This window comes from Procambarus clarkii, chromosome 14 (genome assembly GCF_040958095.1).
Source record: "Procambarus clarkii isolate CNS0578487 chromosome 14, FALCON_Pclarkii_2.0, whole genome shotgun sequence".
Lineage (NCBI taxonomy): Eukaryota > Metazoa > Arthropoda > Malacostraca > Decapoda > Cambaridae > Procambarus > Procambarus clarkii.
The window spans coordinates 43,049,780-43,073,752 of NC_091163.1; the positions used below are offsets into that span (position 1 = coordinate 43,049,780).

General features: G+C 41.7%; 1 protein-coding gene across 1 annotated transcript in view; it reads left to right on the forward strand.

Moving 5' to 3' along the window:
* The first annotated feature begins 7,598 nt into the window (after positions 1–7,598).
* Positions 7,599–23,973, forward strand: part of LOC123752027 (tripartite motif-containing protein 59-like) — a 67,000-nt gene continuing 50,625 nt past the window's right edge. Inside the window, exons 1-2 of the mRNA XM_069324566.1 lie at positions 7,599–7,704; positions 20,293–20,363. Coding sequence (XP_069180667.1) covers positions 20,358–20,363 — 6 coding nt within the window. The 5' untranslated portion in view covers positions 7,599–7,704; positions 20,293–20,357. The remainder of the gene's footprint in view (positions 7,705–20,292; positions 20,364–23,973) is intronic.

Consider the following 23,973-nt stretch of genomic DNA (forward strand, 5'->3'; position numbering starts at 1 on the left):
AGACACAAATACAACAAAATTATTAAAGATGGTAACAGAGTCCATTTCATGTGGTCTCCATCTCATGTTGGCCTCCGAATGCATGATAGAGCTGATAAGTTAGCCAAAGAATCTGCCTTTAAAGGAGCCGTTGAGTGTAACCTTGGATTGTCAATGAGCAATCTGAGAGCAGCAGTGCACCGAGAACTTCAACAAGATCTTGTAGATCTGAGGCAAAGTGAAATCGACACCAGTAATTCCATCTATCATCATACTATCATGCAAGAGGAGCCACACATCTATGGATCATCCAATACAATCAGCAGACTTCTAGATGTTACTACTGCTCGGCTTAGACTCGGTTACAAGTATCTCTGGGAATTCTCATTATCTGCCGATGTAGACCTGACCAAATGTAAACTGTGTCAACAAAATTATTCGCACACCCTCCGTCACTATGTGATGGAGTGCGAAAAGATACGTGAATTTAGAGACAATTCTATAACCAATGTTCCAGCGATGTGTCAATATTTCATTCAAAATGATCTGCTACCAGAAATTTTAGCCAAATATCCCCAGTTTGCTAACTGTAGGTAGTGACTGAGTGATTATAACCTATCCACCGCTGCCCACTGGATGGGGGGGGGGGGCGGTGTGCAGGACAAACATATAAATTGTGACATTAGCTCTCCACATATGTCAGTTGCTTAATTTAGAACCTGTACTTGAGGTCGATCTCGAACCCATTGTTGATGTGATGACTTATATTAAAGTTTGTAACTAGCTCATCAAGATTGTAACTTGCTTAGCTAAATGAATTGTGGGGTTCAGTCCCTGAGCCCATTATGTGCCTCTGTAACCCTTTCCACTACCGCCCACAAGATGGGTATGGGGTGCATAATAAATGAACTAAACTAAACTAACTTTTTATTCCAGCATAGTTGAGGCAGTTGATAGTGGTAAGGATTGTGATGTTGTGTACCTTGACTTTAGCAAAGCTTTTGATACAGTGCCACATGAAACACTGATTAAAAAAATAGAGGCTCATGGTATTGGGGGTGCTATATTAAGTTGGATTAGGGCATGGCTATTCCAAAGGAAACAGAGAGTTAGTATAAATGGGGTTAAGTCAGAGTGGGAAAATGTTGTAAGTGGAGTGCCTCAAGGCTCTGTCTTGGGACCTCTGTTGTTTATAATATATATCAATGATTTAGATTCAGGTTTGAGTAGCAACATTTGCAAATTTGCCGATGATACAAAAATCGGCAGGGAAATTATCACGGAAGAAGACTCACTATCACTTCAAGTTGATCTAAATAGGGTTTTGAAATGGTCAAAACCAAAGGATTGGCAGATGCAGTTGAAATTGAATTGAAATTGAAATAAGTTTATTGAGGTAAAATACACACAAAGGGATGAGGTAGCTCAAGCTATTCTCACCCCATTCAGTACAACGTGTTAATATATACATAGACACACATCACAAATAAACACATTACCAAAAAAATTTATTAATGCAGTTTAATGCTGATAAATGTAAAGTTTTGAGGCTAGGTAATGATGATAGAGTTACAAGATACGAGCTAGATGGTGTTGAGATTGCTAAGTCTCCGATCAGTCTCCGTGGTGTAGTGGTAAGACACTCGCCTGGCGTTCCGCGTGCGCTATGTCATGGGTTCGTATCCTGGCCGGGGAGGATTTACTGGGCACAATTCCTTAACTGTAGCCTCTGTTTAATGCAACAGTAAAATGTGTACTTGGATGAAAAAACGATTCTTCGCGGCAGGGGATCGTATTCCAGGGACCATAGGATTAAGGACTTGCCCGAAACGCTACGCGTACTAGTGGCTGTACAAGAATGTAACAACTCTTGTATATATCTCGAATTGCGAAAGGGATCTGGGAGTTATGGTTAGTAAGAATTTAAAACAAAAGGATCAATGCATGAATGTTCGTAATAAAGCAAATAGGACACTGGGATTTATTAATCGCAGCGTTAGTAACAAGACACCTGGTGTGGTCCTCAAGCTATATCTTGCTCTAGTTAGGCCCCATTTAGATTATGCAGTTCAGTTTTGGTCGCCTTACTATAGAATGGATATAAATTCACTTGAACGTGTTCAGCGTAGGATGACTAAGTTAATTCCCCAAATTAGAAATCTTTCATATGAAGAAAGATTAACAAAGCTTAAATTGCATTCACTGGAAAGGCGAAGAGTTAGGGGTGACATGATAGAGGTTTACAAGTGGATGAATGGCCATAACAAAGGAGATATTAATAGGGTATTAAAAGTATCAACACAAGACATAAGAACATAAGAACAAAGGTAACTGCAGAAGGCCTATTGGCCCATACGAGGCAGCTCCTATTCTATAACCACCCAATCCCACTCATATACTTGTCCAACCCGTGCTTGAAACAATCGAGGGACCCCACCTCCACAATGTTACGCGGCAATTGGTTCCACAAATCAACAACCCTGTTACTGAACCAGTATTTACCCAAGTCTTTCCTAAATCTAAACTTATCCAATTTATACCCATTGTTTCGTGTTCTGTCCTGTGTTGATACTTTTAATACCCTATTAATATCCCCCCGGTTATGTCCATTCATCCACTTGTAAACTTCTATCATGTCACCCCTAACTCTTCGCCTTTCCAGTGAATGCAACTTAAGAACATAAGAACATAAGAACAAAGGTAACTGCAGAAGGCCTATTGGCCCATACGAGGCAGCTCCTATTCTATAACCACCCAATCCCACTCATATACTTGTCCAACCCGTGCTTGAAACAATCGAGGGACCCCACCTCCACAATGTTACGCGGCAATTGGTTCCACAAATCAACAACCCTGTTACTGAACCAGTATTTACCCAAGTCTTTCCTAAATCTAAACTTATCCAATTTATATCCATTGTTTCGTGTTCTGTCCTGTGTTGATACTTTTAATACCCTATTAATATCCCCCCGGTTATGTCCATTCATCCACTTGTAAACCTCTATCATGTCACCCCTAACTCTTCGCCTTTCCAGTGAATGCAACTTAAGCTTTGTTAATCTTTCTTCATATGAAAGATTTCTAATTTGGGGAATTAACTTAGTCATCCTACGCTGGACACGTTCAAGTGAATTTATATCCATTCTATAATATGGCGACCAAAACTGAACTGCATAATCTAAATGGGGCCTAACTAGAGCAAGATATAGCTTGAGAACCACACCAGGTGTCTTGTTACTAACGCTGCGATTAATAAATCCAAGTGTCCGAGCAAACTTAAGCTTTGTTAATCTTTCTTCATATGAAAGATTTCTAATTTGAGGAATTAACTTAGTCATCCTACGCTGGACACGTTCAAGTGAATTTATATCCATTCTATAATATGGCGACCAAAACTGAACTGCATAATCTAAATGGGGCCTAACTAGAGCAAGATATAGCTTGAGAACCACACCAGGTGTCTTGTTACTAACGCTGCGATTAATAAATCCAAGTGTCCGATTTGCCTTATTACGAACATTTATGCATTGATCCTTTTGTTTTAAATTCTTACTAATCATAACTCCCAGATCCCTTTCGCAATCCGACTTCGCAATCACAACACCATCTAGCTCGTATCTTGTAACTCTATCATCATTACCTAACCTCAGAACTTTACATTTATCAGCATTAAACTGCATCTGCCAATCCTTTGACCATTTCAAAACCCTATCTAGATCAACTTGAAGTGATAGTGAGTCCTCCTCCGAATTAATTTCCCTACCGATTTTCGTATCATCGGCAAATTTGCAAATGTTGCTACTCAAACCTGAATCTAAATCATTTATATATATTATAAACAACAGAGGTCCCAGGACAGAGCCTTGAGGCACTCCACTTACAACATTTTCCCACTCTGACTTGATTCCATTTATACTAACTCTCTGTTTCCTTTGGTATAGCCATGCCCTAATCCAGCTTAATATAGCACCCCCAATACCATGAGACTCTATCTTTTTAATCAGTCTTTCATGTGGCACTGTATCAAAAGCTTTGCTAAAGTCAAGGTATACAACATCGCAATCCTTACCACTATCAACTGCCTCAACAATGCTAGAATAAAAAGATAACAAATTTGTTAAACATGAACGGCCATTTATAAAACCATGTTGCGACTCAATTATTAATTTATGTTTTTCAAGATGAAGACGAATTTTATTTGCTATTATAGATTCGAGTAACTTTCCCACAATAGACGTTAGGCTAATTGGTCGATAGTTAGACGCAAGTGATCTATCTCCTTTCTTAAAAACTGGTATCACATTAGCAACTTTCCAAAACTCTGGCACTCTGCCTGACTCTATTGATTTATTAAATATGGTTGACAGTGGGTCACAAAGCTCCTCTTTGCATTCTTTAAGCACCCTGGCAAACACTTCATCCGGCCCTGGGGATTTGTTTGGTTTGAGTTTTACTATTTGTTTAAGAACATCCTCCCTGGTAACTGCTAAACTCGTCAACCTGTCCTCGTCCCCACCCACATAGACTTGTTCGGCTGAAGGCATATTGTTAAGTTCCTCTTTAGTAAATACAGATACAAAATATTTATTAAAAATACTACTCATCTCTTCATCACTATCTGTTATTTGACCTGTCTCAGTTTTTAATGGACCTATCCTTTCCCTAGTCTTAGTACGATATAACTGAAAAAACCCTTTAGGATTTGTCTTTGCTTGCCCTGCTATGCGAACTTCATAGTTTCTTTTTGCTTTCCTTATCTCTTTTTTAACATTTCTAACCAGTTGTACGAATTCCTGTTCTAAAGTGACCTCCCCATTTTTAATCCTTTTGTACCAAGCTCTCTTTTTACCTATAAGGTTCTTCAAATTCTTTGTTATCCACTTTGGGTCATTAGTATTCGATCTATTCAATTTGTATGGTATACTACGTTCCTGTGCTTTGTTTAGAATATTCTTAAATAAGTTATATATTGAATCCACATCGAAATCCCCATTTAAGTCACCTATCGCTGGGTTCATGTCTCGCTCCAAGACCGGCCCACACCCCATACCCAAGACTTTCCAATCAATTTGACCCAAAAAATTTCTTAGGCTATTAAAATCAGCTTTTCGAAAATCTGGCACTTTAACAGAATTTTCTCCTACTGGTCTATTCCATTCTATGCTAAATCTGATTTCTTTGTGATCACTGCTCCCTAGCTCACTCCCTATTTCGATGTCATTAATTTGCGTTTCCCTGTTAGTTAACACTAAATCTAAAATATTATTTTCCCGTGTTGGTTCCTTAATGTGTTGCGTAAGAAAGCAATCGTCAATTAATTCTAGAAAATCTTCTGCTTCACTATGACAGAACACGAAATAATGGGTATAAATTGGATAAGTTTAGATTTAGGAAAGACTTGGGTAAATACTGGTTCGGTAACAGGGTTGTTGATTTGTGGAACCAATTACCGCGTAACGTGGTGGAGGTGGGGTCCCTCGATTGTTTCAAGCGCGGGTTGGACAAGTATATGAGTGGGATTGGGGGGTTATAGATAGGAGCTGCCTCGTATGGGCCAATAGGCCTTCTGCAGTTACCTTTGTTCTTATGTTCTTATGCTAGGTTGATATCCCCTATGTTACCTAACTCGGACTCCCAGTTGACATTATCAGCAGCAGTTATATAATTGTCTATAGCAGTTTCATTGTGCAGCCTAAAACTTAACTCCCTTGTCTCTAGAGGGGGTTTGTTAAAGTTAGTGAAGAGAAATGTGGGGTAATGGTCTGTAGTGCTATCGGTGATTATACCTGAAGTAAGCGGAGAGGTTATGTTGGTCCAGATGTGATCTAGAGCCGTGGCAGTACTATCAGTGATTCTAGAAGGTCTAGTGATTAAGGGTATGAGGAAGCAGGAATTCATACAGTTGAGGAAGCTAACAGCAGTAGGGTGTTCAGGCTCGCAGAGGTCAATATTAAAGTCCCCTGCGATAATTAGATGGTTTTTGTTCAGTCTGTTATCGAGTATTAGATTTCTAAGGTTTGAGTTGAATTCGGACACATCAGTGTTAGGAATTCTATAGACTGCACCCACAGACAGGACAGACTCGGCACCCTTGACTCTGAAACTGGCGAAGATATACTCCTCACAGCAGTCTCTAGTTCTAATTACTTTTAAGCATGTTAGTTCTTGGTGGTAGTAAAGAGCAGTGCCACCACCTCTCTGAATTTGACGACAGTTGTGAATTGCCGAGTAGTTAGACATGTTAAAGAGTTGAGTAGTATCCTCTTTCAACCACGTTTCAGTAAGTATAATAAAAGAGAATTTGTTGTCAATAGTTTCAATCAAGGCACTAACATCATCGAAGTATTTACCTAGGGATCTAACGTTCAAGTTGATTACAGAGACATTGTGATTATGTGTTAATACATTGTTTACATCATGTGCTGTAAAATATCTGCAATTTTGATCATTAAAGTGATGATTGTCATAGATAGTGGATAAGAGGTTTAGTTCTGGGTCTATACTTGTCTGCATAAAAAGGCTGGTTGAAGGAAAACAAGGCAAGAATGGCAATTACAAAATAGAATTTTGATATAAAAGGGGTAAAAATATATAAACAAGACTATACAAAACAAACACAAAATGAACAAAAAAAGAAAAAAATGAGGTAGCTTACAAGGGGCTTACAAGTACTCTCAGGTACACTGTAAGTAATAATTTGCATTTTGAGACACAGGCAAAGCCAGGGGTACAATGGAGTAAGGGAGTATGGCGAGGCTAGGCAACCTAGGTAATAAATGAAATCAAAGAAAAAAGTTGAATAATAAACATAGACAAATTTAAGCTAAAGATTATTAACAATAAGTAGTTTAGTTATGAACGTATAATTAATAAGACCTAAAGAAATATTAAAGCACTCAGTTAATTAAATCCAATAAATGACTAGTAAAAATTAAATTAAAAATTAATTTAAAAAGTGAAACAAAGAGACTTAGGATACGTAGCCCGCACTAGGTGACAAGGGGGTTAATTATGTTGACTCATTGAGAGTGATAATAAGGTGAGACAAACCACATTGGGTGAAGAAAGTGTTGAGGTTATCCTCATTAGCAATTGTAAACATTTTACCTACTGAAGTCTTTCTCACTTTAATCAAGCCATCTCTAACGAAGCACTGATGAATCACATCTGGGTTTTGATGACGGATTTGACGCAGGCGGTAGAGGAGTTGCTGTCTTTTTCTAGTCAAGCACTCGTTGATGTAGATTCCCTGTCGTTGAGTGATGTAACACTCAATCACCAATGTTGTGCTTTCACAACCCACTCTACCTTCTTCAATATAAATAAATAAATATAAATAAATACATACCGGTAAATAATAACTAAATAAAACACAACATTAGACATAAATGTGGGCAAAGATCAGTAACCAAAGAAAATGGAAGAAGGAAGGTGGCGGGGAAGCGAGCGAGTGACGTCATCACAACAAAGGTTCCACTATTGGACGTGTACACGACCCGTGAGATAACACTGACGCTCCTCGCCTATCTTAAAGACGGTCTCCTGTGTCCAAAATACCCGCCAAATTGTCCCTCCCACAATACTCACAAGACAGTTGTGGCAGTGTAAGTGTGTGGTGAGGGCACACCACTGAAGACATTGAGGATATACCACGAGGAAGAGACAAAACTGTTGAAGAAAGGAGTCACTGGCTCCACCTGACCACCTTGGGCCACATTCACCAAGGTACTTACCAATGGTTTTCTTCTTAGCTACCAATGGTTTTCTTCTTAGCTACCAATGTTTTTCTTCTTAGCGCCTTCGTGGCGGATCCGTCTAATTACCACAAGCTACACAAAGCTTCAGAAAGCTTCAGAAAGCTTATGTTAGTAATGAATAATATGATATATTTACTCATTATAATGTTGGTGCTGAATGTACAACACGAGAAAACATAATTTTAATCTGAAAAAGTATATTTTTATTAAGAAATTAGACGACAATAAAGAGCTGGTGACGCCAAATAAAGTCGACGATCCAAACGTTGGTTAGGTTAGGTTAGGTTAGTTTAGTTTAGTTTAGGTCTGCCTAACCCAACATATCATATTTATTCATTACTAACGTATTGCCAGGAAGTTTTCTGAAGCTTTGTGAAGCTTGTGTAGCTTGTGGTAATTAGACGGACCGCTTGTGGCGGCTACGTCGGTATTCAGGTAGCAATAATAAGAAGAAAAACCTTCGTAACTTTGGTCCGTCATCTAAGTGTACTGTCGACCACTCGTAACTGGATATAACTCAATTTTTCTCTACTACATAACACTGGGATCGATTTTAAGATAAACAAAAGATTATTAGTTGGTGAATCTCGTGAAGAGGAGTCCTTCGTGTTAGTTATATATGCATTCTCTGCTTGAAACTTGAAGTAAATATGTCTTTTATGATAGTAGAATTAGTTTTATAATAGCAAGATATTATACCAGTAGTTATTAAGTAAATAAACACTGGTGAACATGAAATATGAGAGAAGGTTATGAGCCCTGCCTGATGGGAGCATTTACTATCACCAAATGCCCCTGTTCACCTAGTAATCAGTAAGGGTGTACCTTAGCTATACATACACACATTTAATTTATTTTGTTTGGTTTTATTTTGAAATTAAATCTGGGTGAGACACAAAAGAAAAATATCCTGCACAAAGATGTTAGGTTAGGGTAAAAACTTCAAAAACTTTTCTCATTGAATAATTAAACCTATAATTATGACTATATGGACTATTAAAAAAAGAGAGTGGGAAGTAGGGTTCCTCTTCCTGTTACACAATTTGGGTGTGTGGAACCAGTAATTATTAAAAGAAGGCACCATGTCGGGAAGGCTATGTAGCAGTAAGGCAGTGAGGTGAGGCAGCTACTTATTTAAGGAATGCTTATTTTATTTACCATATAAGTTGAGGCAGCCTATTTTATTTGAGGAATGCAGCTGATTCCTCTACATTTAGCATGGAACAAATTTGTGTCCAAGACCTCTTCCTGTTACACAATTTGGCTGTGTAACAATCAGTAAGTAATTATCAAAAGAAGGCACCAAGCTGGGAAGGCTATGTAGCACCATTGTGTGTAGCAATAAACCTAATTTTTTAACAAATAATGCACCTGTGAGAAACAAATCCTGTCAGCTGTAAAAATATTGATGCAGTTAAATAAAAAATATAATGAAAGAAATATTACTGGTTATTTTTATTCTATCTTTTTGTACTATACAGTACAGTATATCCAAAGAAGTGAAATATTGAGACATAATGCACAATTTAATGAATGATTCAAAAGAAATATGACTACTGTATTACATATCAACATGAGATCTTAATGATCCATGGTTAACATGATTTAATAAGGGTAATATTGGTAATAACACAAACTATAATTTAGAATCTTTATTACTGATATTTTTGTATTAAGAAGCTTAGGTATACATAGCAATGTGCTGCTACCCTATTCCATATGGAAGATTACACAGTGTAGATAAAAAACTAGCTATAAGTTCATCTAATACTCCCATCTCACAGGATGGTTAGTCATACATGGAATCAGGGGAGAAAATACCTGCCTCAATACAAAAAACAAATCAGCTCTGACTAAACAATAACTTCACGATTTTCACAAGAGGTAAGCACTGAATCATGGAAACATTATATTATAACTACAGTACTCTTACTAGTTTCTACAAGACTCTTCTCAAACAATGTATTTTTTTAACATGCTTAGGCATACACAGCAATGTGCTGCTTCCCTATTCTGTATGAAGGACCATATAGTCCAGTCTCAGAAACTCTCCCTGGACAGATGTAATAGGACCCATTATCACCACACCAGAAATAAATATCTCCTTGATATCCCCAGAGTCAAACTTAATCTGTGTAAACACACTATGCAAATAAAGGGACCTAGTCTATGGAACTCACTCCCTAATGAATTGAAAAGCTGTCAGACTTTTACCTCATTCAAAAACAAAACCAAAAAGTACCTAATTTCATCTTCATAGTTTCCTACACTGTGCTTTAAATTTGGTCTGTATCTAGTGTTACCCAATCTCCCAATCTTTATGTACTTAATCCAAACAATTTTACTTGTGATCATTACTGTCTTCTTTTCAGTGCTAGCAATATGGTGTATTGTGCCTTGTAATTTTTGTTAAACTATCATTCAAGCTGTTAATGCAATCAATCTGAGCTACCTATGTGCTTTAATATGCTTTCCAATTTCTCTCATATTTTTTCTTTGTTTTCTTACCATGTACATTACCTGTTATCATTTTTATAAATTTTGCTAGTATTTACTACTTAAAATTTTCTGTTAGATTAAGGACCTGCCTGAAACGCTGCACGTACTAGTGGCTTTACAAGAATGTAATCACTATGCTATGTATCCTCAAAATCCCAATGTACCTTCATGTATATATATATTAATAAATAATAATTAATAATAATAAATAAATAGTCTAGATAAAAAACCAGCTACAAGCTCATCCAACATCCTCACCTCACAGGACGGCCAGTCATACATGGACTCAGGAGAGAACAAAATACTTAAGGCTGACCTATTAGCTCCCACTGACAAAATCTGGGTACAGCACAAGAATATCTTTCAATATTCCTGAGTGTATGAAGTAATTACAGAGCTCAAAGTGCCTCATATCATCTGGTATGAAGTCACTGATACTGTAACAGGGCAATCACAGATATAGTGTTGGAGAGTATGCCCTCTCAAGTAAGACTGAAAACAGATGTTTTTTTTTACCCAGATGGTTAAAACCCATGGAACCGCCTACCCGCTGAAGCCGTACCTGCCAAAATCCAGCTAGAAAATATCATTAGGACAATTAGCGAGACTTAACAAGCCCCGGGCTTTTTATCCTCATCGAGGCCACTAGATAGATTGTGGCCCTTGGGTAAATTTAGGTAAATATATACGTAAATAGATACCATCGCTTCTCAAGTCTTGGGAGTGAGAAGGGGAGCTATACACTATCTCTTAGAATTACGTAGGTAAACAAAAAATGTAACATATTTGTATACCACAATGTCGGTGCTGGCTGTACAAGTTGAAAAAAACATTGTTTTACTTCAAAATATACTAATTTTATAAGAAAATTTGACGTAAATATGTTGCAAGTGGTCACGGATAAGCTCTGATATGGCAGCGTCGTGATTGACTACAGCTGTAAGATGAAAAATGTTACCTCTCTGATTGGCCAAACTAAAAGCGTAGTGACATCTAGCGAGACCTAAGTGAACTGCTTAGAAATCTTCATAAGTTTACTTCTCTGAATCGGCCTTTGGCGCGTTCTTAGCCGGCACTTGGGAACCTTCGTAGCAAACCTACTGACGAAGAAATACATGGAGCTTCGTGAATCTAGGTCCTTGTTCCTCGCACTCTCATCATCCACCAAAAGTACTTGAGTGCTGTATGCTCCACCATTGTCTTACATAGGCCTATGCAAGTGTTGGCGTATGGACATAGGCCTATGGAATTGCTGGGGCTTGGACATTGACTTATCGAATTGTTAGTGTTTGGACTATATTGATCTAATCATCGACCTGGAAAGTGAGGGTTCTGCCTCTTCTGGTTAACTGAGAAAGATACAGACAAATGTCCAAATACTGATGACCTTCCAGATATTGGTGACCATCCAAATACTGGCGACCATCCGGATGCTGGCGGCTGGGTAGTGGTAACTGTCTGGATATTGGTGGCCATTCAGGTACTGGAAACCATTTGGATATTGGTGGCCATTCAGGTACTGGAAACCATCTGGATATTGGTGGCCATTCAGGTACTGGAAACCATCTGGATATTGGTGACCATTCAGGTCCTGGAAACCATCTGGATATTGGTGGCCATTCAGGTATTGGAAACCGTCCTGATAGTGTCAACCATCCAGTTACTGGCAACCATCCAGTTACTGGCAACTGTCTGGTTACTGGTGACTGTCCAGATAATGGTAACCTTTCAGATGCTAGCACCTGTCCAGATATGGCAACTGTCCGGATACTGGGACCTGTTCAGATATGGTAATTGTCTGGTGACAATTGACTGGTGACTGTCCAAATTGTGGCAATCTTTCAAATACTGGCAACTGTTCAGTTACTGGCAGCTGTTCAGTTTCTGGTAACTGTCCAGATACTGACGACCCCTCTAGATACTGTGACCCTCTAGATACTGTGACCCTCTAGATACTGTGACCCTCTAGATACTGTGACCCTCTAGATACTGGTGACCCTCTAGATAATGGTGACCCTCTAGATAATGGTGACCCTCTAGATACTGTGACCCTCTAGATACTGGTGACCCTCTAGATAATGGTGACCCTCTAGATAATGGTGACCCTCTAGATACTGGTGACCCTCTAGATAATGGTGACCCTCTAGATACTGTGACCCTCTAGATACTGTGACCCTCTAGATACTGGTGACCCTCTAGATAATGGTGACCCTCTAGATAATGGTGACCCTCTAGATACTGTGACCCTCTAGATACTGTGACCCTCTAGATACTGTGACCCTCTAGATACTGTGACCCTCTAGATACTGTGACCCTCTAGATATTGGTGACCATCCAGATATTGGTGACCCTCTAGATAATGGTGACCATCCAGATATTGGTGACCATCCAGATGCTAGTAACCAGACATTGGTGACTGGTCACTGGCAATTGTCCAGTTACTGGTGACTATCCATATACTGGCAACCATCCAAAGATATTTTGTGTAGTGCATCCTGGGGTTCAGGGGCTTTCTTGTTTGACACTCAGACAATTGGGTATGGCTCGCAGCAAGTTTCTGGAGTTTGTGTCTCATCCCATTTTGGGTAGATGGCTTGGCTCAGGTGCCTAGCCCGGTGCTGGGGTCCCATCATGGTGCCTAGCCCAGTGTTGGGGTCCCATCGTGGTGCCTGGCCAGTGTTGAGGTCCCATCGTGGTGCCTGGCCCAGTGCTGGGGTCCTATCGTGGTGCCTGGCCCAGTGCTGGGGTCCCATCATGGTGCCTGGCCCAGTGCTGGGGTCCTATCATGGTGCCTGGCCCGGTGTTGGGGTCCCATCGTGGTGCCTGGCCAGTGTTGAGGTTCCATCGTGGTGCCTGGCCCAGTGCTGGGGTCCTATCGTGGTGCCTGGCCCAGTGCTGGGGTCCCATCATGGTGCCTGGCCCAGTGCTGGGGTCCTATCATGGTGCCTGGCCCGGTGTTGGGGTCCCATCGTGGTGCCTGGCCCAGTGCTGGGGTCCCATCATGGTGCCTGGCCCGGTGTTGAGGTCCCATCGTGGTGCCTGGCCCAGTGCTGGGGTCCTATCATGGTGCCTGGCCCGGTGTTGAGGTCCCATCGTGGTGCCTGGCCTGGTGCTGGGGTCCCATCGTGGTGCCTAGCCCGGTGCTGGGGTCCCATCATGGTGCCTGGCCCAATGCTGGGGTCCTATCATGGTGCCTGGCCCAGTGCTGGGGTCCTATCGTGGTGCCTGGCCCAGTGCTGGGGTCCTATCATGGTTCCTGGCCCGGTGTTGAGGTCCCATCATGGTGCCTGGCCCAGTGCTGGGGTCCTATCATGGTGCCTGGCCCAGTGCTGGGGTCCTATCATGGTGCCTGGCCCAGTGCTGGGGTCCTATCGTGGTGCCTGGCCCAGTGCTGGGGTCCTATCATGGTGGCTGGCCTGGTGCTGGGGGTACCATTGTGGTTTCTGTGTTTTTCTTGTGAGTTTTGTCTTCAGTTTTTTGGAAGATTTTCATTTTGATTCAAAATGAAGATTCTTCATTTTGGAAGAAAATGCAGAATAGAACCAGTGAAGAGCAGGGGTGCCATAGGCACAATCAGAGAACACTGTATAAACATCAGAGGTCCACGGTTGTTCAACATCCTCCCGTGAGCTTAAGAAATATTGCCGGAACAACCGTGGACACCTTCAAGAGAAAACTAGATAATTTTCTCCAAGGAGTGCCGAACCAACCGGACTGTGGTGGATATGTGGGCCTGCGGGTCGCTGCAAGCAACAGCCTAGCGGACCAAACTCTCACAAGTCAAGCCAGGCCTCGGGCCGGGCTTGGGGAGTAGAAGAACTCCTAGAACCCCATCAACCAGATATCAACCAACCAGGTATCAACCAGCTCTGAGGTTTCTTCATACCTCTATTCCTTCAAAGGAAAGGGTGGGGAAGAGGGTTGTATTCTTTCCTCTTCCAGATAACTATGCGAGAATGCAGGCAAAAGACACTGGCACTGTGGCAGAAAATTCGGGTTAATTTTGTCTCCACCCAACACTACATTGCCTAACTGCTGTCTAGCAAGAGATAAGTGCATGGAGACTTAATATGCCATAACTCACAGGAAACTTCAACAGTAATCAACCATAAATAACCAATTTTCATTGTGCATGTTTATGTATGACCCTGCTGCCAGGCGTACACTATATGCTTAACCCACCTCCACTACCAATCTCCACGTATCTACCTCTGTAAACATTACCAAGTATCTACCACCGTAAACATGTCCAAACCTGGCAACAAGCAAGGTAGAGGTGCCTCTCGCCCATTCAACTTGTTACCAAGAGACCCAAATGAAACAACGACAACACTGGGATCATCGCCAGTGTTGGTAAATACAGCACCTGGCGTTACCAACCCTCTCTCCCAGCCGCTGCCAACGACTCAACTCAAAACTCAAGCTGTGGAATTCACTCAATCTATGCCTCCCTGTATAAATTTCAAACCATTGCGGGACAACAAATGGCTGAAGAAACTACACAATCTAGTGTAGATTGTGTAGTTTCAATCTAGTTTCCTCGGAAGCAATTGAGGCCCTCCAAGCCACGGTCTCCCATCAACAACAAACTATGTCCACCTCCTTTAATCTTCGATGACCAACAATCAAGCAATTCACAAGTGACACAATGGAGCCAATAAATAAGATTATGACCAGGGGAAATGCGACCAGGATAAAGCGACATCCTACAAAAGCTGGAAAAATAAATAAATCCAGATGCACCAGGCGGCCTCTGAAGACGCCTTAGAACAACAACAACTTCACGACTCTCTGAGCATTAGCTCTGCGGATCTACCAGAGGAACTACAAGGTGAGAACTGCTGTAATGTAGCTCATGCCCTTAATTATTTTAAAGATCAAAGTCTACGTTGATATCAAATCGGCTGTCAGAAAAGATTAAAACAGTCCCCACAGCATTACGTGAATGCTCATCAAACTTGCAAATCAGGCTGCTAAGTATGACCTCATGCAAACAGCTGCAAAGCAAAAACCAACCACTATATAAATGAGTGCCTTACCAAGCAGCATGGATCCCTCCTCTACAGACTGCATCAAATTCGCCAACAAAACCCAGGTGTTATTAAGCAGTGCTACACTAGGAATGGAACGATCATTGTAAAGAAGGAAAGAGCAGGAAGAAGATATGAAATAAAGTGTGACCAACAACTACTGACCTTTAATGACTGTGGCATATCTGAAAACCAGAATCTTTCCAATGCCAATACTGAAAATATCTCATGAGTGTCTGAGCCTAACCTGGCCTAACCTTGTCCAAGGTGCTGTCTTTCACTCTATTGGTTAAATAATGCTCTCTCATCCATAAAAGTTCCTAACATCTCAGTAAAGTCTCCATGTACTTATGTAAGCATCTACCTCAGCATCTTAGTAAAATCTTACTCAAATGTATTATCTTACTCTGTTATCTTTAAATTTAATGGTATTTTGATTTATATTAGTCATTTATTGGATTTAATTAATTGAGTTCATATTTTTCTTAAGTTTATAATAATAATAATAATAATAATAATAATAATAATAATAATAATAATAATAATAATAATTTATTTAGGAACAGTACATACAAAGTTGCAGAGTTACAGTGCAAACATTCTGTTAGATTTAAAGATAGAGGTAGTACATACAATACATTAATTTATATTAATTATAGGATTATAACTAAGCTAATTATAGTTAATTATCATTAAAATTATATTACTTTATGATTATTTAAGTCAGTATTAATTAATTAAGATTAACCTTGTAATTTTTTTGTCTTCATTAATTCCATATTGTTATTGAACATTATTCTTGTCAATCTTTATTGATTTTTGTTTTTACTTGTGTATCCTTCTTGTCTAACTACAGTGATCTTTATTTGACTTTTTTGTGTGTGTTTTTGTTATAGTTATTTTATATTTACAGCAGATATAGTATTTTACTGTTGTGTAATTGCTTGCCTTATTGTATCTTGACTCCATTGCATCTACATGCAAGCTGATATTGATCCTCAACTAAATCTGCTCTCACACATCTACAATAACCACCATATTGATCATCACTACTGCACCTATTACACACCAAACTTTGCACAAAAAAAAAAAAATCCAAAATAACACTTGCCTATCAGTTTTCAACCAAAATGTCAGATCACTTGGTAAAAAAAATGATGATATAAATGCACTACTCACAGCATTAGGTACTAAACTATCATTTATTATTTTAACAGAGACCTGGCTAAGTAAAGACTATACTCAACTCTACTTTTTCACTTATTGTGTTGCATATAATATTACTTGATGTTGAATTATAATGCAACTTGCATACATTAAGTATACACCTGATTAATAGTGTCACAATAATGCACACACAAATGTTTTCAATTACGCATGTATGTATTCACATTTTTCATTATTATATTTACACACATCCACTCACTATTTACAGGTTTTTGCAACATCATTGCACATTTAGAAGTCTTGGAGATAGTGGTAGTCGTTGAAGCAGTTGACAGCGCACAACGGGACTGCACACACTTCACACCACATTTGCACTAGTTTACGTTTCTGTGGTCTCTCTTTTTTTTTTTTTTTTTTGTTCTACAAACTATGCAATCACGTTGGTCTATATGCACGCTTTCCAGCTGGTGGCAAATGTTTTAGTCTGTGTGCTTAAAAGGCCTCCGTGTAAGTGAGCCTGGGTGTAGCAGCATGTTGCAACACTGGGTTCATGATGGGGTCTTTGTATGCCAGGAATTTCTTTGCCAAACTTTGTTAGTAACTTTGTCACAAGTGTAAAACCAAACGAACGGAAACTTGGTTTATGTCCAGTTTTCACCAGATACATATTGTAGCTGTTCAGCATGCTTACGTCAACCAGATGGAAAAACACTTTTCTCATCCACTTCAATGTTTTCCTAACACACTCGACAGCGCCCACCATCATGTCACGTTTATCAACCAAACGCATGTTGATATTATAGTCAAGAAGACAATCTGGCTTATATACTGGTTGTTTTGTTACTCGGTTCACCTTGCCACTGTTCACCATTGTACCATCATGAACGGTTGTCAGCAAGTTCACTTCTCTCGTCTTTCCACCTAACTGAGAGTATTTGATCACTTTTTCTTAGCTGGCAGTCACCAACTTCAAGATTATTGTCAAACACTGGCATTTCTCGTCTTCTTGGCTTTACTGTGCCACACACTCCAGTTCTATTTTCAATCAAGAACTTAGCTAGCAAGGGACTTGTATAGTAGTTATCTGTGTATAAAATGTGGCCCTTGTTCATCCATGGTGCCATCAGTAACTTTACCACACTACCTGAGAAACCATGTTGGTCGTTACCGGGAATGTCTACATTGCTAATAGAATACAGAATCATGTGTAACACGTATCCTGTTTCACAGTCACAAAGAACAACGAATTTCAATCCAAATCTGTTGTGTTTGGAGGGAATATACTGCTTGAACCCAACACGTCCTTTGAAAAGCACAAGGGATTCGTCAGTCACCAGCTTCTGTCCTGGTACGTTGAAATATCTGTGCTTTCCAATCACTTCATTCATAATATGCCTGACTCTCCAAAGTCTATCAATCTCTGTCCGGTTTTCATTACTTGCAAAATGAAGACACCTGAGGAGTATCTGAAACCTGTCTTGGGACATATATTTCCCGAACTAAGGTGTTGGAACAGTCTGGTCTTTGCTCCAATAATCTGAGATAATATGTTTTACACAATGTTTCATCAACATACATAGTGCCAAAAATAAATACATTTCACCTACAGTGATGTTTTTCCAATGCTGTAATCGTGAAAATTCTGTTATATTTTTCCAATGAGATGAGCTGCATGAAGGTTCGTTTGGTGTACAATATATTCCATGAGCGTCTCATCATTAAATGCTGTAAAATAGTCTATTTCACACACGTCCTCACCAGTATCAGGGAAAAGGTTTGTAATACCATCACTCCACACAAGTACACCTTGTGTCCTGCGAGACGAAACACCGGCACGACGGCGAAGAATCGTTGCACACCATGTACCAGGAGCTGAAGCCTGTCTATGCAAAGTACGGGTGCTATGTGAACATGAGGTAATATCACGTGAACATGAGGGTCTTGGTTCCTCATGTGGTGCCATGCGGCGGCGCTTGGCTGGGTGAGACGCTGCTGATGCGACAAAATCTCGCTTGGTAACACCACTGGCACTAGCGACAGGCATGGTAACAATATGTTCTGAATCCACCTCATTAAAAGCAGAAAAAGAGTCACCTTCCTCTGACTCGTCGCCCAAAATATTCTCATACTCTAAATAAGTACAAGAACTGTGTGGTCGTGCACGAATTGGAGTAGACACTGGGTGAGGAGGCACTGGTGAGCGTGTAGGCCCCGCAATGGGAAGAGGCTGTATCTCAAATTCACTCTCTGTGCTACTGTCATCGGTCAATTGCGTGTAGTGCTTATCAATGTCAGAGTTATCAATATCACATTCCTCACCATCAGAAAATAATTCACTAGTTATAATTCACTTAACTCTTGAGTAAGTGATTGAGTGGTGTGTGCCCGGGAGGCGTTTGGCCGTGCGCTCGCCATGGTGACTGCTAGGTAACTGAAGCTTTCCATGCGTTGGTGGCAGAGCTGGATTTTTTCAAAATGGCGGCTGTTTACTATAGCCCCTAGGCAGCGTATGGGGGGCCCCCACTACCCCCCACTGGCTATTCAAATCTTGCGCGGTACTTCATTACGTCATGTGACGTGATGCGCACTTTTGCGTAAGTTACTCAAAAGTCATATGACGTGTTTTGCAGCTTAAGGGTTAAGTGAATGAGTATTACCTGATGCTTGGACAAAGAGTGTTATTGTTCATTCCCCAAACCACACTCAGATAATTATAGGCCCATATCTCTAACATCATGTGTTTGTAAAGTGCTTGAACACATTGTCCTTAACCGACTCACGTATCGTATACAGGGGCGCCTGTCTCCCCAACTGTTTGGATTTATGCCTGGGCTCAGTACACAACACTGTTTTCCTGACTACTTAGCTCATATTGAAGCTTCCCCTCAAGCCGTCTTCATCAACCTAGCAGCAGCTTTTGATACAGCAAACAGGGAAATCATGCTAGAACAGCTTGCTGAGCTGGGAATACAAGGAAAATTACTGAAATGGATAATGGGCTGCTGAAATGGTCTAATCGAACAGCATGTTTTGTTTAACCACTGTACTGTTCTGCATTAAAATATGACAACCCCTTGGTGCACAGAAAATAAATTCTTTCCAAACAATTATTTCCTCATCTTAAATTGTTAAAAGAAGTCTCTGATCAATGAGAATAACTGGAAAAGTAGGACGCTGGATACTCAATTTCCTGTCGAACAGAACACAAAGAGTAACAGTCAATCAGATAAAATCGAGTCCAAGCAATGTTAAAAGCTCTGTACCTCAAGGTACAGTCCTTGCACTGCTACTGTTCCTTATTCTCATATCTGATATAGACAAAAATACACGTCACAGCTTTGTGTCGTCCTTTGCAGATGACACAAAAATCAGCATGAAAATTACCTCTGCTGAAGACATTGAAAAACTACAAGCAGATGTCAACAAAGTTTTCGATTGAGCAGCAGAAAATAACATGATGTTTAACAGTGATAAATTTCAGGCACTCGGGTACGGTAAAAATGAGGATCTGAAACATAATACATGCCTAATTAAACAGCTTGTCTTATATACTCGCATTTGGGTGAGGTGATACTGTATGTTGCAACAGTTTTGTATGAGGTGAACAAACTTTTGACCAACACAAGACAGAACACGGAACATTGGGTATTAATTGGATAAATGAGAGGGAAGAATGGAAGTAACTGCAAACGGCCTATTGGCCCATACTTACTCTTGTTGCTTCTGGTACTCCGTACCAATATAGAACCTGCTCTTACCATAATACATAAACAAAATTATTACATTTTTCTAAACATTTATTATGTTTTGATGGGAAAATTTAGTTATAGAAACCTTAAATGTTTTATTTCGCCTAATAGGTAACACGGCTTCCAGTCTCTGCTCGGCTACCAAGGACGATAGCAAACACAACTTCTGCCCATTAATGATGGTAAGAACACTTTTATTCTTACTGTACAAGAGGTGAGTGTGTGTGTCATGTTGATGTCATTAACCAGTTATGGTGAGCATATTAATCATGATGTTTACAGTAACTAGTGATAATGACTGTATTTATTATGTTTTCAATAACTAGTGATGGTGAGTGTATTTATTATAATGTTATTAACTAATGATGGTGAGTATTAATCTTGATGTCATTAACCAGTAATGGTGAATGTATTAATCATGGTGTTGTCATTAACCAGTGATGGTGAGTGTATTAATCATATTGTCATTAACCAGTGATGGTGAGTGTATTAATCATATTGTCATTAACCAGTGATGGTGAGTGTATTAATCATGGTGTTATTAACCAGTGCTAACAAGTGTATTAATCATAATATCATTAATACTCTCACCATCACTGGGTAATGATACACTCAATATAATTGGTTAATATCACCATAATTAATACACTCACCATCACTGGGTGATGACAATATGATTAATACACTCACCATCACTGGTTAATAACACCATGATTAATACACTCACCATCACTGGGTGATGACAATATGATTAATACACTCACCATCACTGGGTGATGACAATATGATTAATACACTCACCATCACTGGGTAATCATATTGTCATCACCCAGTGATGGTGAGTGTATTAATCATGGTGTTATTAACCAGTGCTAGCAAGTGTATTAATCATGGTGTCATTACCCAGTGATGGTGAGTGTATTATTGTTATCACCCAGTGATGGTGAGTGTATTATTATCACCCAGTGATGGTGAGTGTATTATTGTTATCACCCTGTGATGGTGAGTGTATTATTGTTATCACCCAGTGATGGTGAGTGTATTATTGTTATCACCCAGTGATGGTGAGTGTATTATTGTTATCACCCAGTGATGGTGAGTGTATTATTGTTATCACCCAGTGATGGTGAGTGTATTAATCATGGTGATATTAACTAGTTATGTTGAGTGTATTAACCCTCTGAACTGCACATAGTGCCTTAATGCACTCAATCGGGGGTGCGCATAACCCCTTAATGCACTCGTAGATATATTGTAGGATTCAAAACTTGGGTACAAGATGGAGGCCTGAGGCTTCCAATGAGCATCCACCAGTTTGAAAAATATTCCCAGCATGCCCCACAGCCGTGGGCAGACTCATTTTCTGGCGGGAGCCCCTACGGCTCCCCGGAGCTATCCATGGCTGATATGGATACCCTAACTATTTTGCATCAGTCGATGTGGGTGGAGTTCTAGGCCTACTGGGGACCACGAGCCAGAACCTGGCCCCCTCAGAGAGGCACGGGGAGCAATGGCCCATAGAAATGCACATGTGATTTGGAGCATTCTATATCTGCCATCGACCGGGACAGGCACCCAGAAAGGTAAGCGCCACAAAACAAACCCCTATTCTGGTTAACAACAAAAATCGACAAACGAGTGGACAGAACTTCCCCCGGAAAAAAACTAACAAGCATGACGTCACACGAGCCGTGCCGCATGTCTGCGCAGCTCCCCCCTCCCCGGGAGGATGAAGGGGGAGCCCCAGACCCCCGCGCCGGCGATCCCCGCCCCAGTTCCTCGGCTGATGGGATAATGCACGGTCGTGTGGCTCCAGCTCCAGTCTTGTCTCAGTGCTGTGACTTGTTTTCAGTGATGCTCTTACGGTGGTCGTGTGAGCTGGGAGTAGTATTCTCAGGTACTCGGGCTGCATGTGCTTAGGGTCACCTTCCCTGAGTGCCCTGTAAGTACCGCCCTTGGGGCTTGGGGTTGCCTTCCACAAGTCACCTTGGGTCTACCACTGTTGGCTTTTCGCTGCTTGGCGTTTGGCCGCCCCGAGTGTTTGGGGGTTTTACTCCCTTGTATACCTTGGGGTAAGTGGTAGTTATAGCACTGGTGGGGCGCAGGGTACTGCGTAGCTAGTTTTCACCTATGACAGCGGCCGGCTCTGTTCCCTCTGGGTACGTTGTCCACTTGTGTGGTTTTTCTTTTATATTTGTTTTTGCCTGGTAGGGGGTCTGCCTTGTGTTCCCCCCCCCCCTTATATTAGGTTTGTTTGTGTGGTGGCACCCCCTGCTTCGCCCTCACGGGTGGACACATCTCGAGGGTTCAGCTTTAGCAGTTTGCTTGGTAGTTTGGGGCGCCGGTTAGCAGTGCCCTGCCTGGGATAACCCTTAGCAGACCCAGTCTAGGGGCCCTGGAAAACCCCGCTGGTGCTCTCGGGTCCGATAGTGGAGACCCTTGCGTCCCCTCTCGCTTTGTGCGAGTTGAGGGTTGCTCTGTCCCTTTGTCTCGGGGTGAATCTCCTTGTTTTTGCCTCCGTCATGCTGCATTGTTGGGTCGGTAACACATTCGACCCTGAGTCCTGCGAGCTTTTTTGCTTGTTTGTGACTCCATTCACCCAGTCTGATGATGAATTCCCATGGGTGCAGGCAGCTTGCGCGTTGCTGGGTAGGATGTTGCAATGCGCTCAGGTTTGTCGCTTCCCCGGACGCCCTGATGCTGCCCCGCTTGTGTAGGGACCCAGACTTGGGGGTTTTGGTCGCTTCGGCCTTGGTTCTTCCACGGCCCCCTTGTTTTTCCCCCTCCTGCTTCCGGCCCCTATGCATCTGCAGGCTTCGGGGTTGGGGCGGGGGGTTAGAGGTTCTGAGACTTGGGCAGTTTCGGGGGTTGCCCCGTCCGGGGTAGCTGCGGAGGCATTCGAGTCTGTTCCTCCGGCGATGCTCCGGGGTCTGACCAGTGGGTCCCTTCTCTTCCAGCTCTCTCGGCTGCCCCGGCTTTTTCTTGTGGGGCCGGGGCTTTGGAGGTCGACTTGGCCCCGGGGCCTGGTGTAGAGGCTCCTGGGGTTGGGGAGGAGCGGCCTTGGGGTTCTTGGGCTCCATTGCGCCCCGCCTGGATTTTCGTCCTTCTGAGCGGGGCTTACTGTTGCGAGGAGTGGGGTTTTCTTTTCCCCCTCTGCTTACGATTTGGGCTTGGGTCCTGCTCCTCCCCGGGTTCGGTTCCGTGTCCCTGTGGTTTCTTCGGTTCCGTCTTCCGGAGGTTTTCGGCTAACCGAATCTCTTCGTCTGCGGTGCGGTTGGCCTTTGCGGCTTGCCTCCTGAGTGTCCCGGAGTTTGCCTCCATACTGGTTCGTTCTGTTCTGGATAGGTTGGGCTGCTTCTAGCCGTTTGGGCTCCTCCTAGCCGTTTGGGCTCCTTGTAGCCGTTTGGGCTCCTTGTAGCCGTTTGGGCTCCTTGTAGCCGTTTGGGCTCCTTGTAGCCGTTTTGGGCTCCTTGTAGCCGTTTTGGGCTCCTTGTAGCCGTTTTGGGTTCGTTGTAGCCGTTTTGGGTTCCTTGTAGCCGTTTTGGGTTCCTTGTAGCTGTTTTGGGCTCCTTGTAGCCGTTTTGGGCTCCTTGTAGCCATTTGGGCTCCTTCTAGCCGTTTGGGCTCCTTGTAGCCGTTTGGGCTCCTTGTAGCCATTTGGGCTTCTTGTAGCCGTTTTGGGCTCCTTGTAGCCGTTTTGGGCTCCTTGTAGCCGTTTTGGGCTCCTTGTAGCCGTTTTGGGCTCCTTGTAGCCGTTTTGGGCTCCTTGTTGCAGTTTGGGCTCCTTGTTGC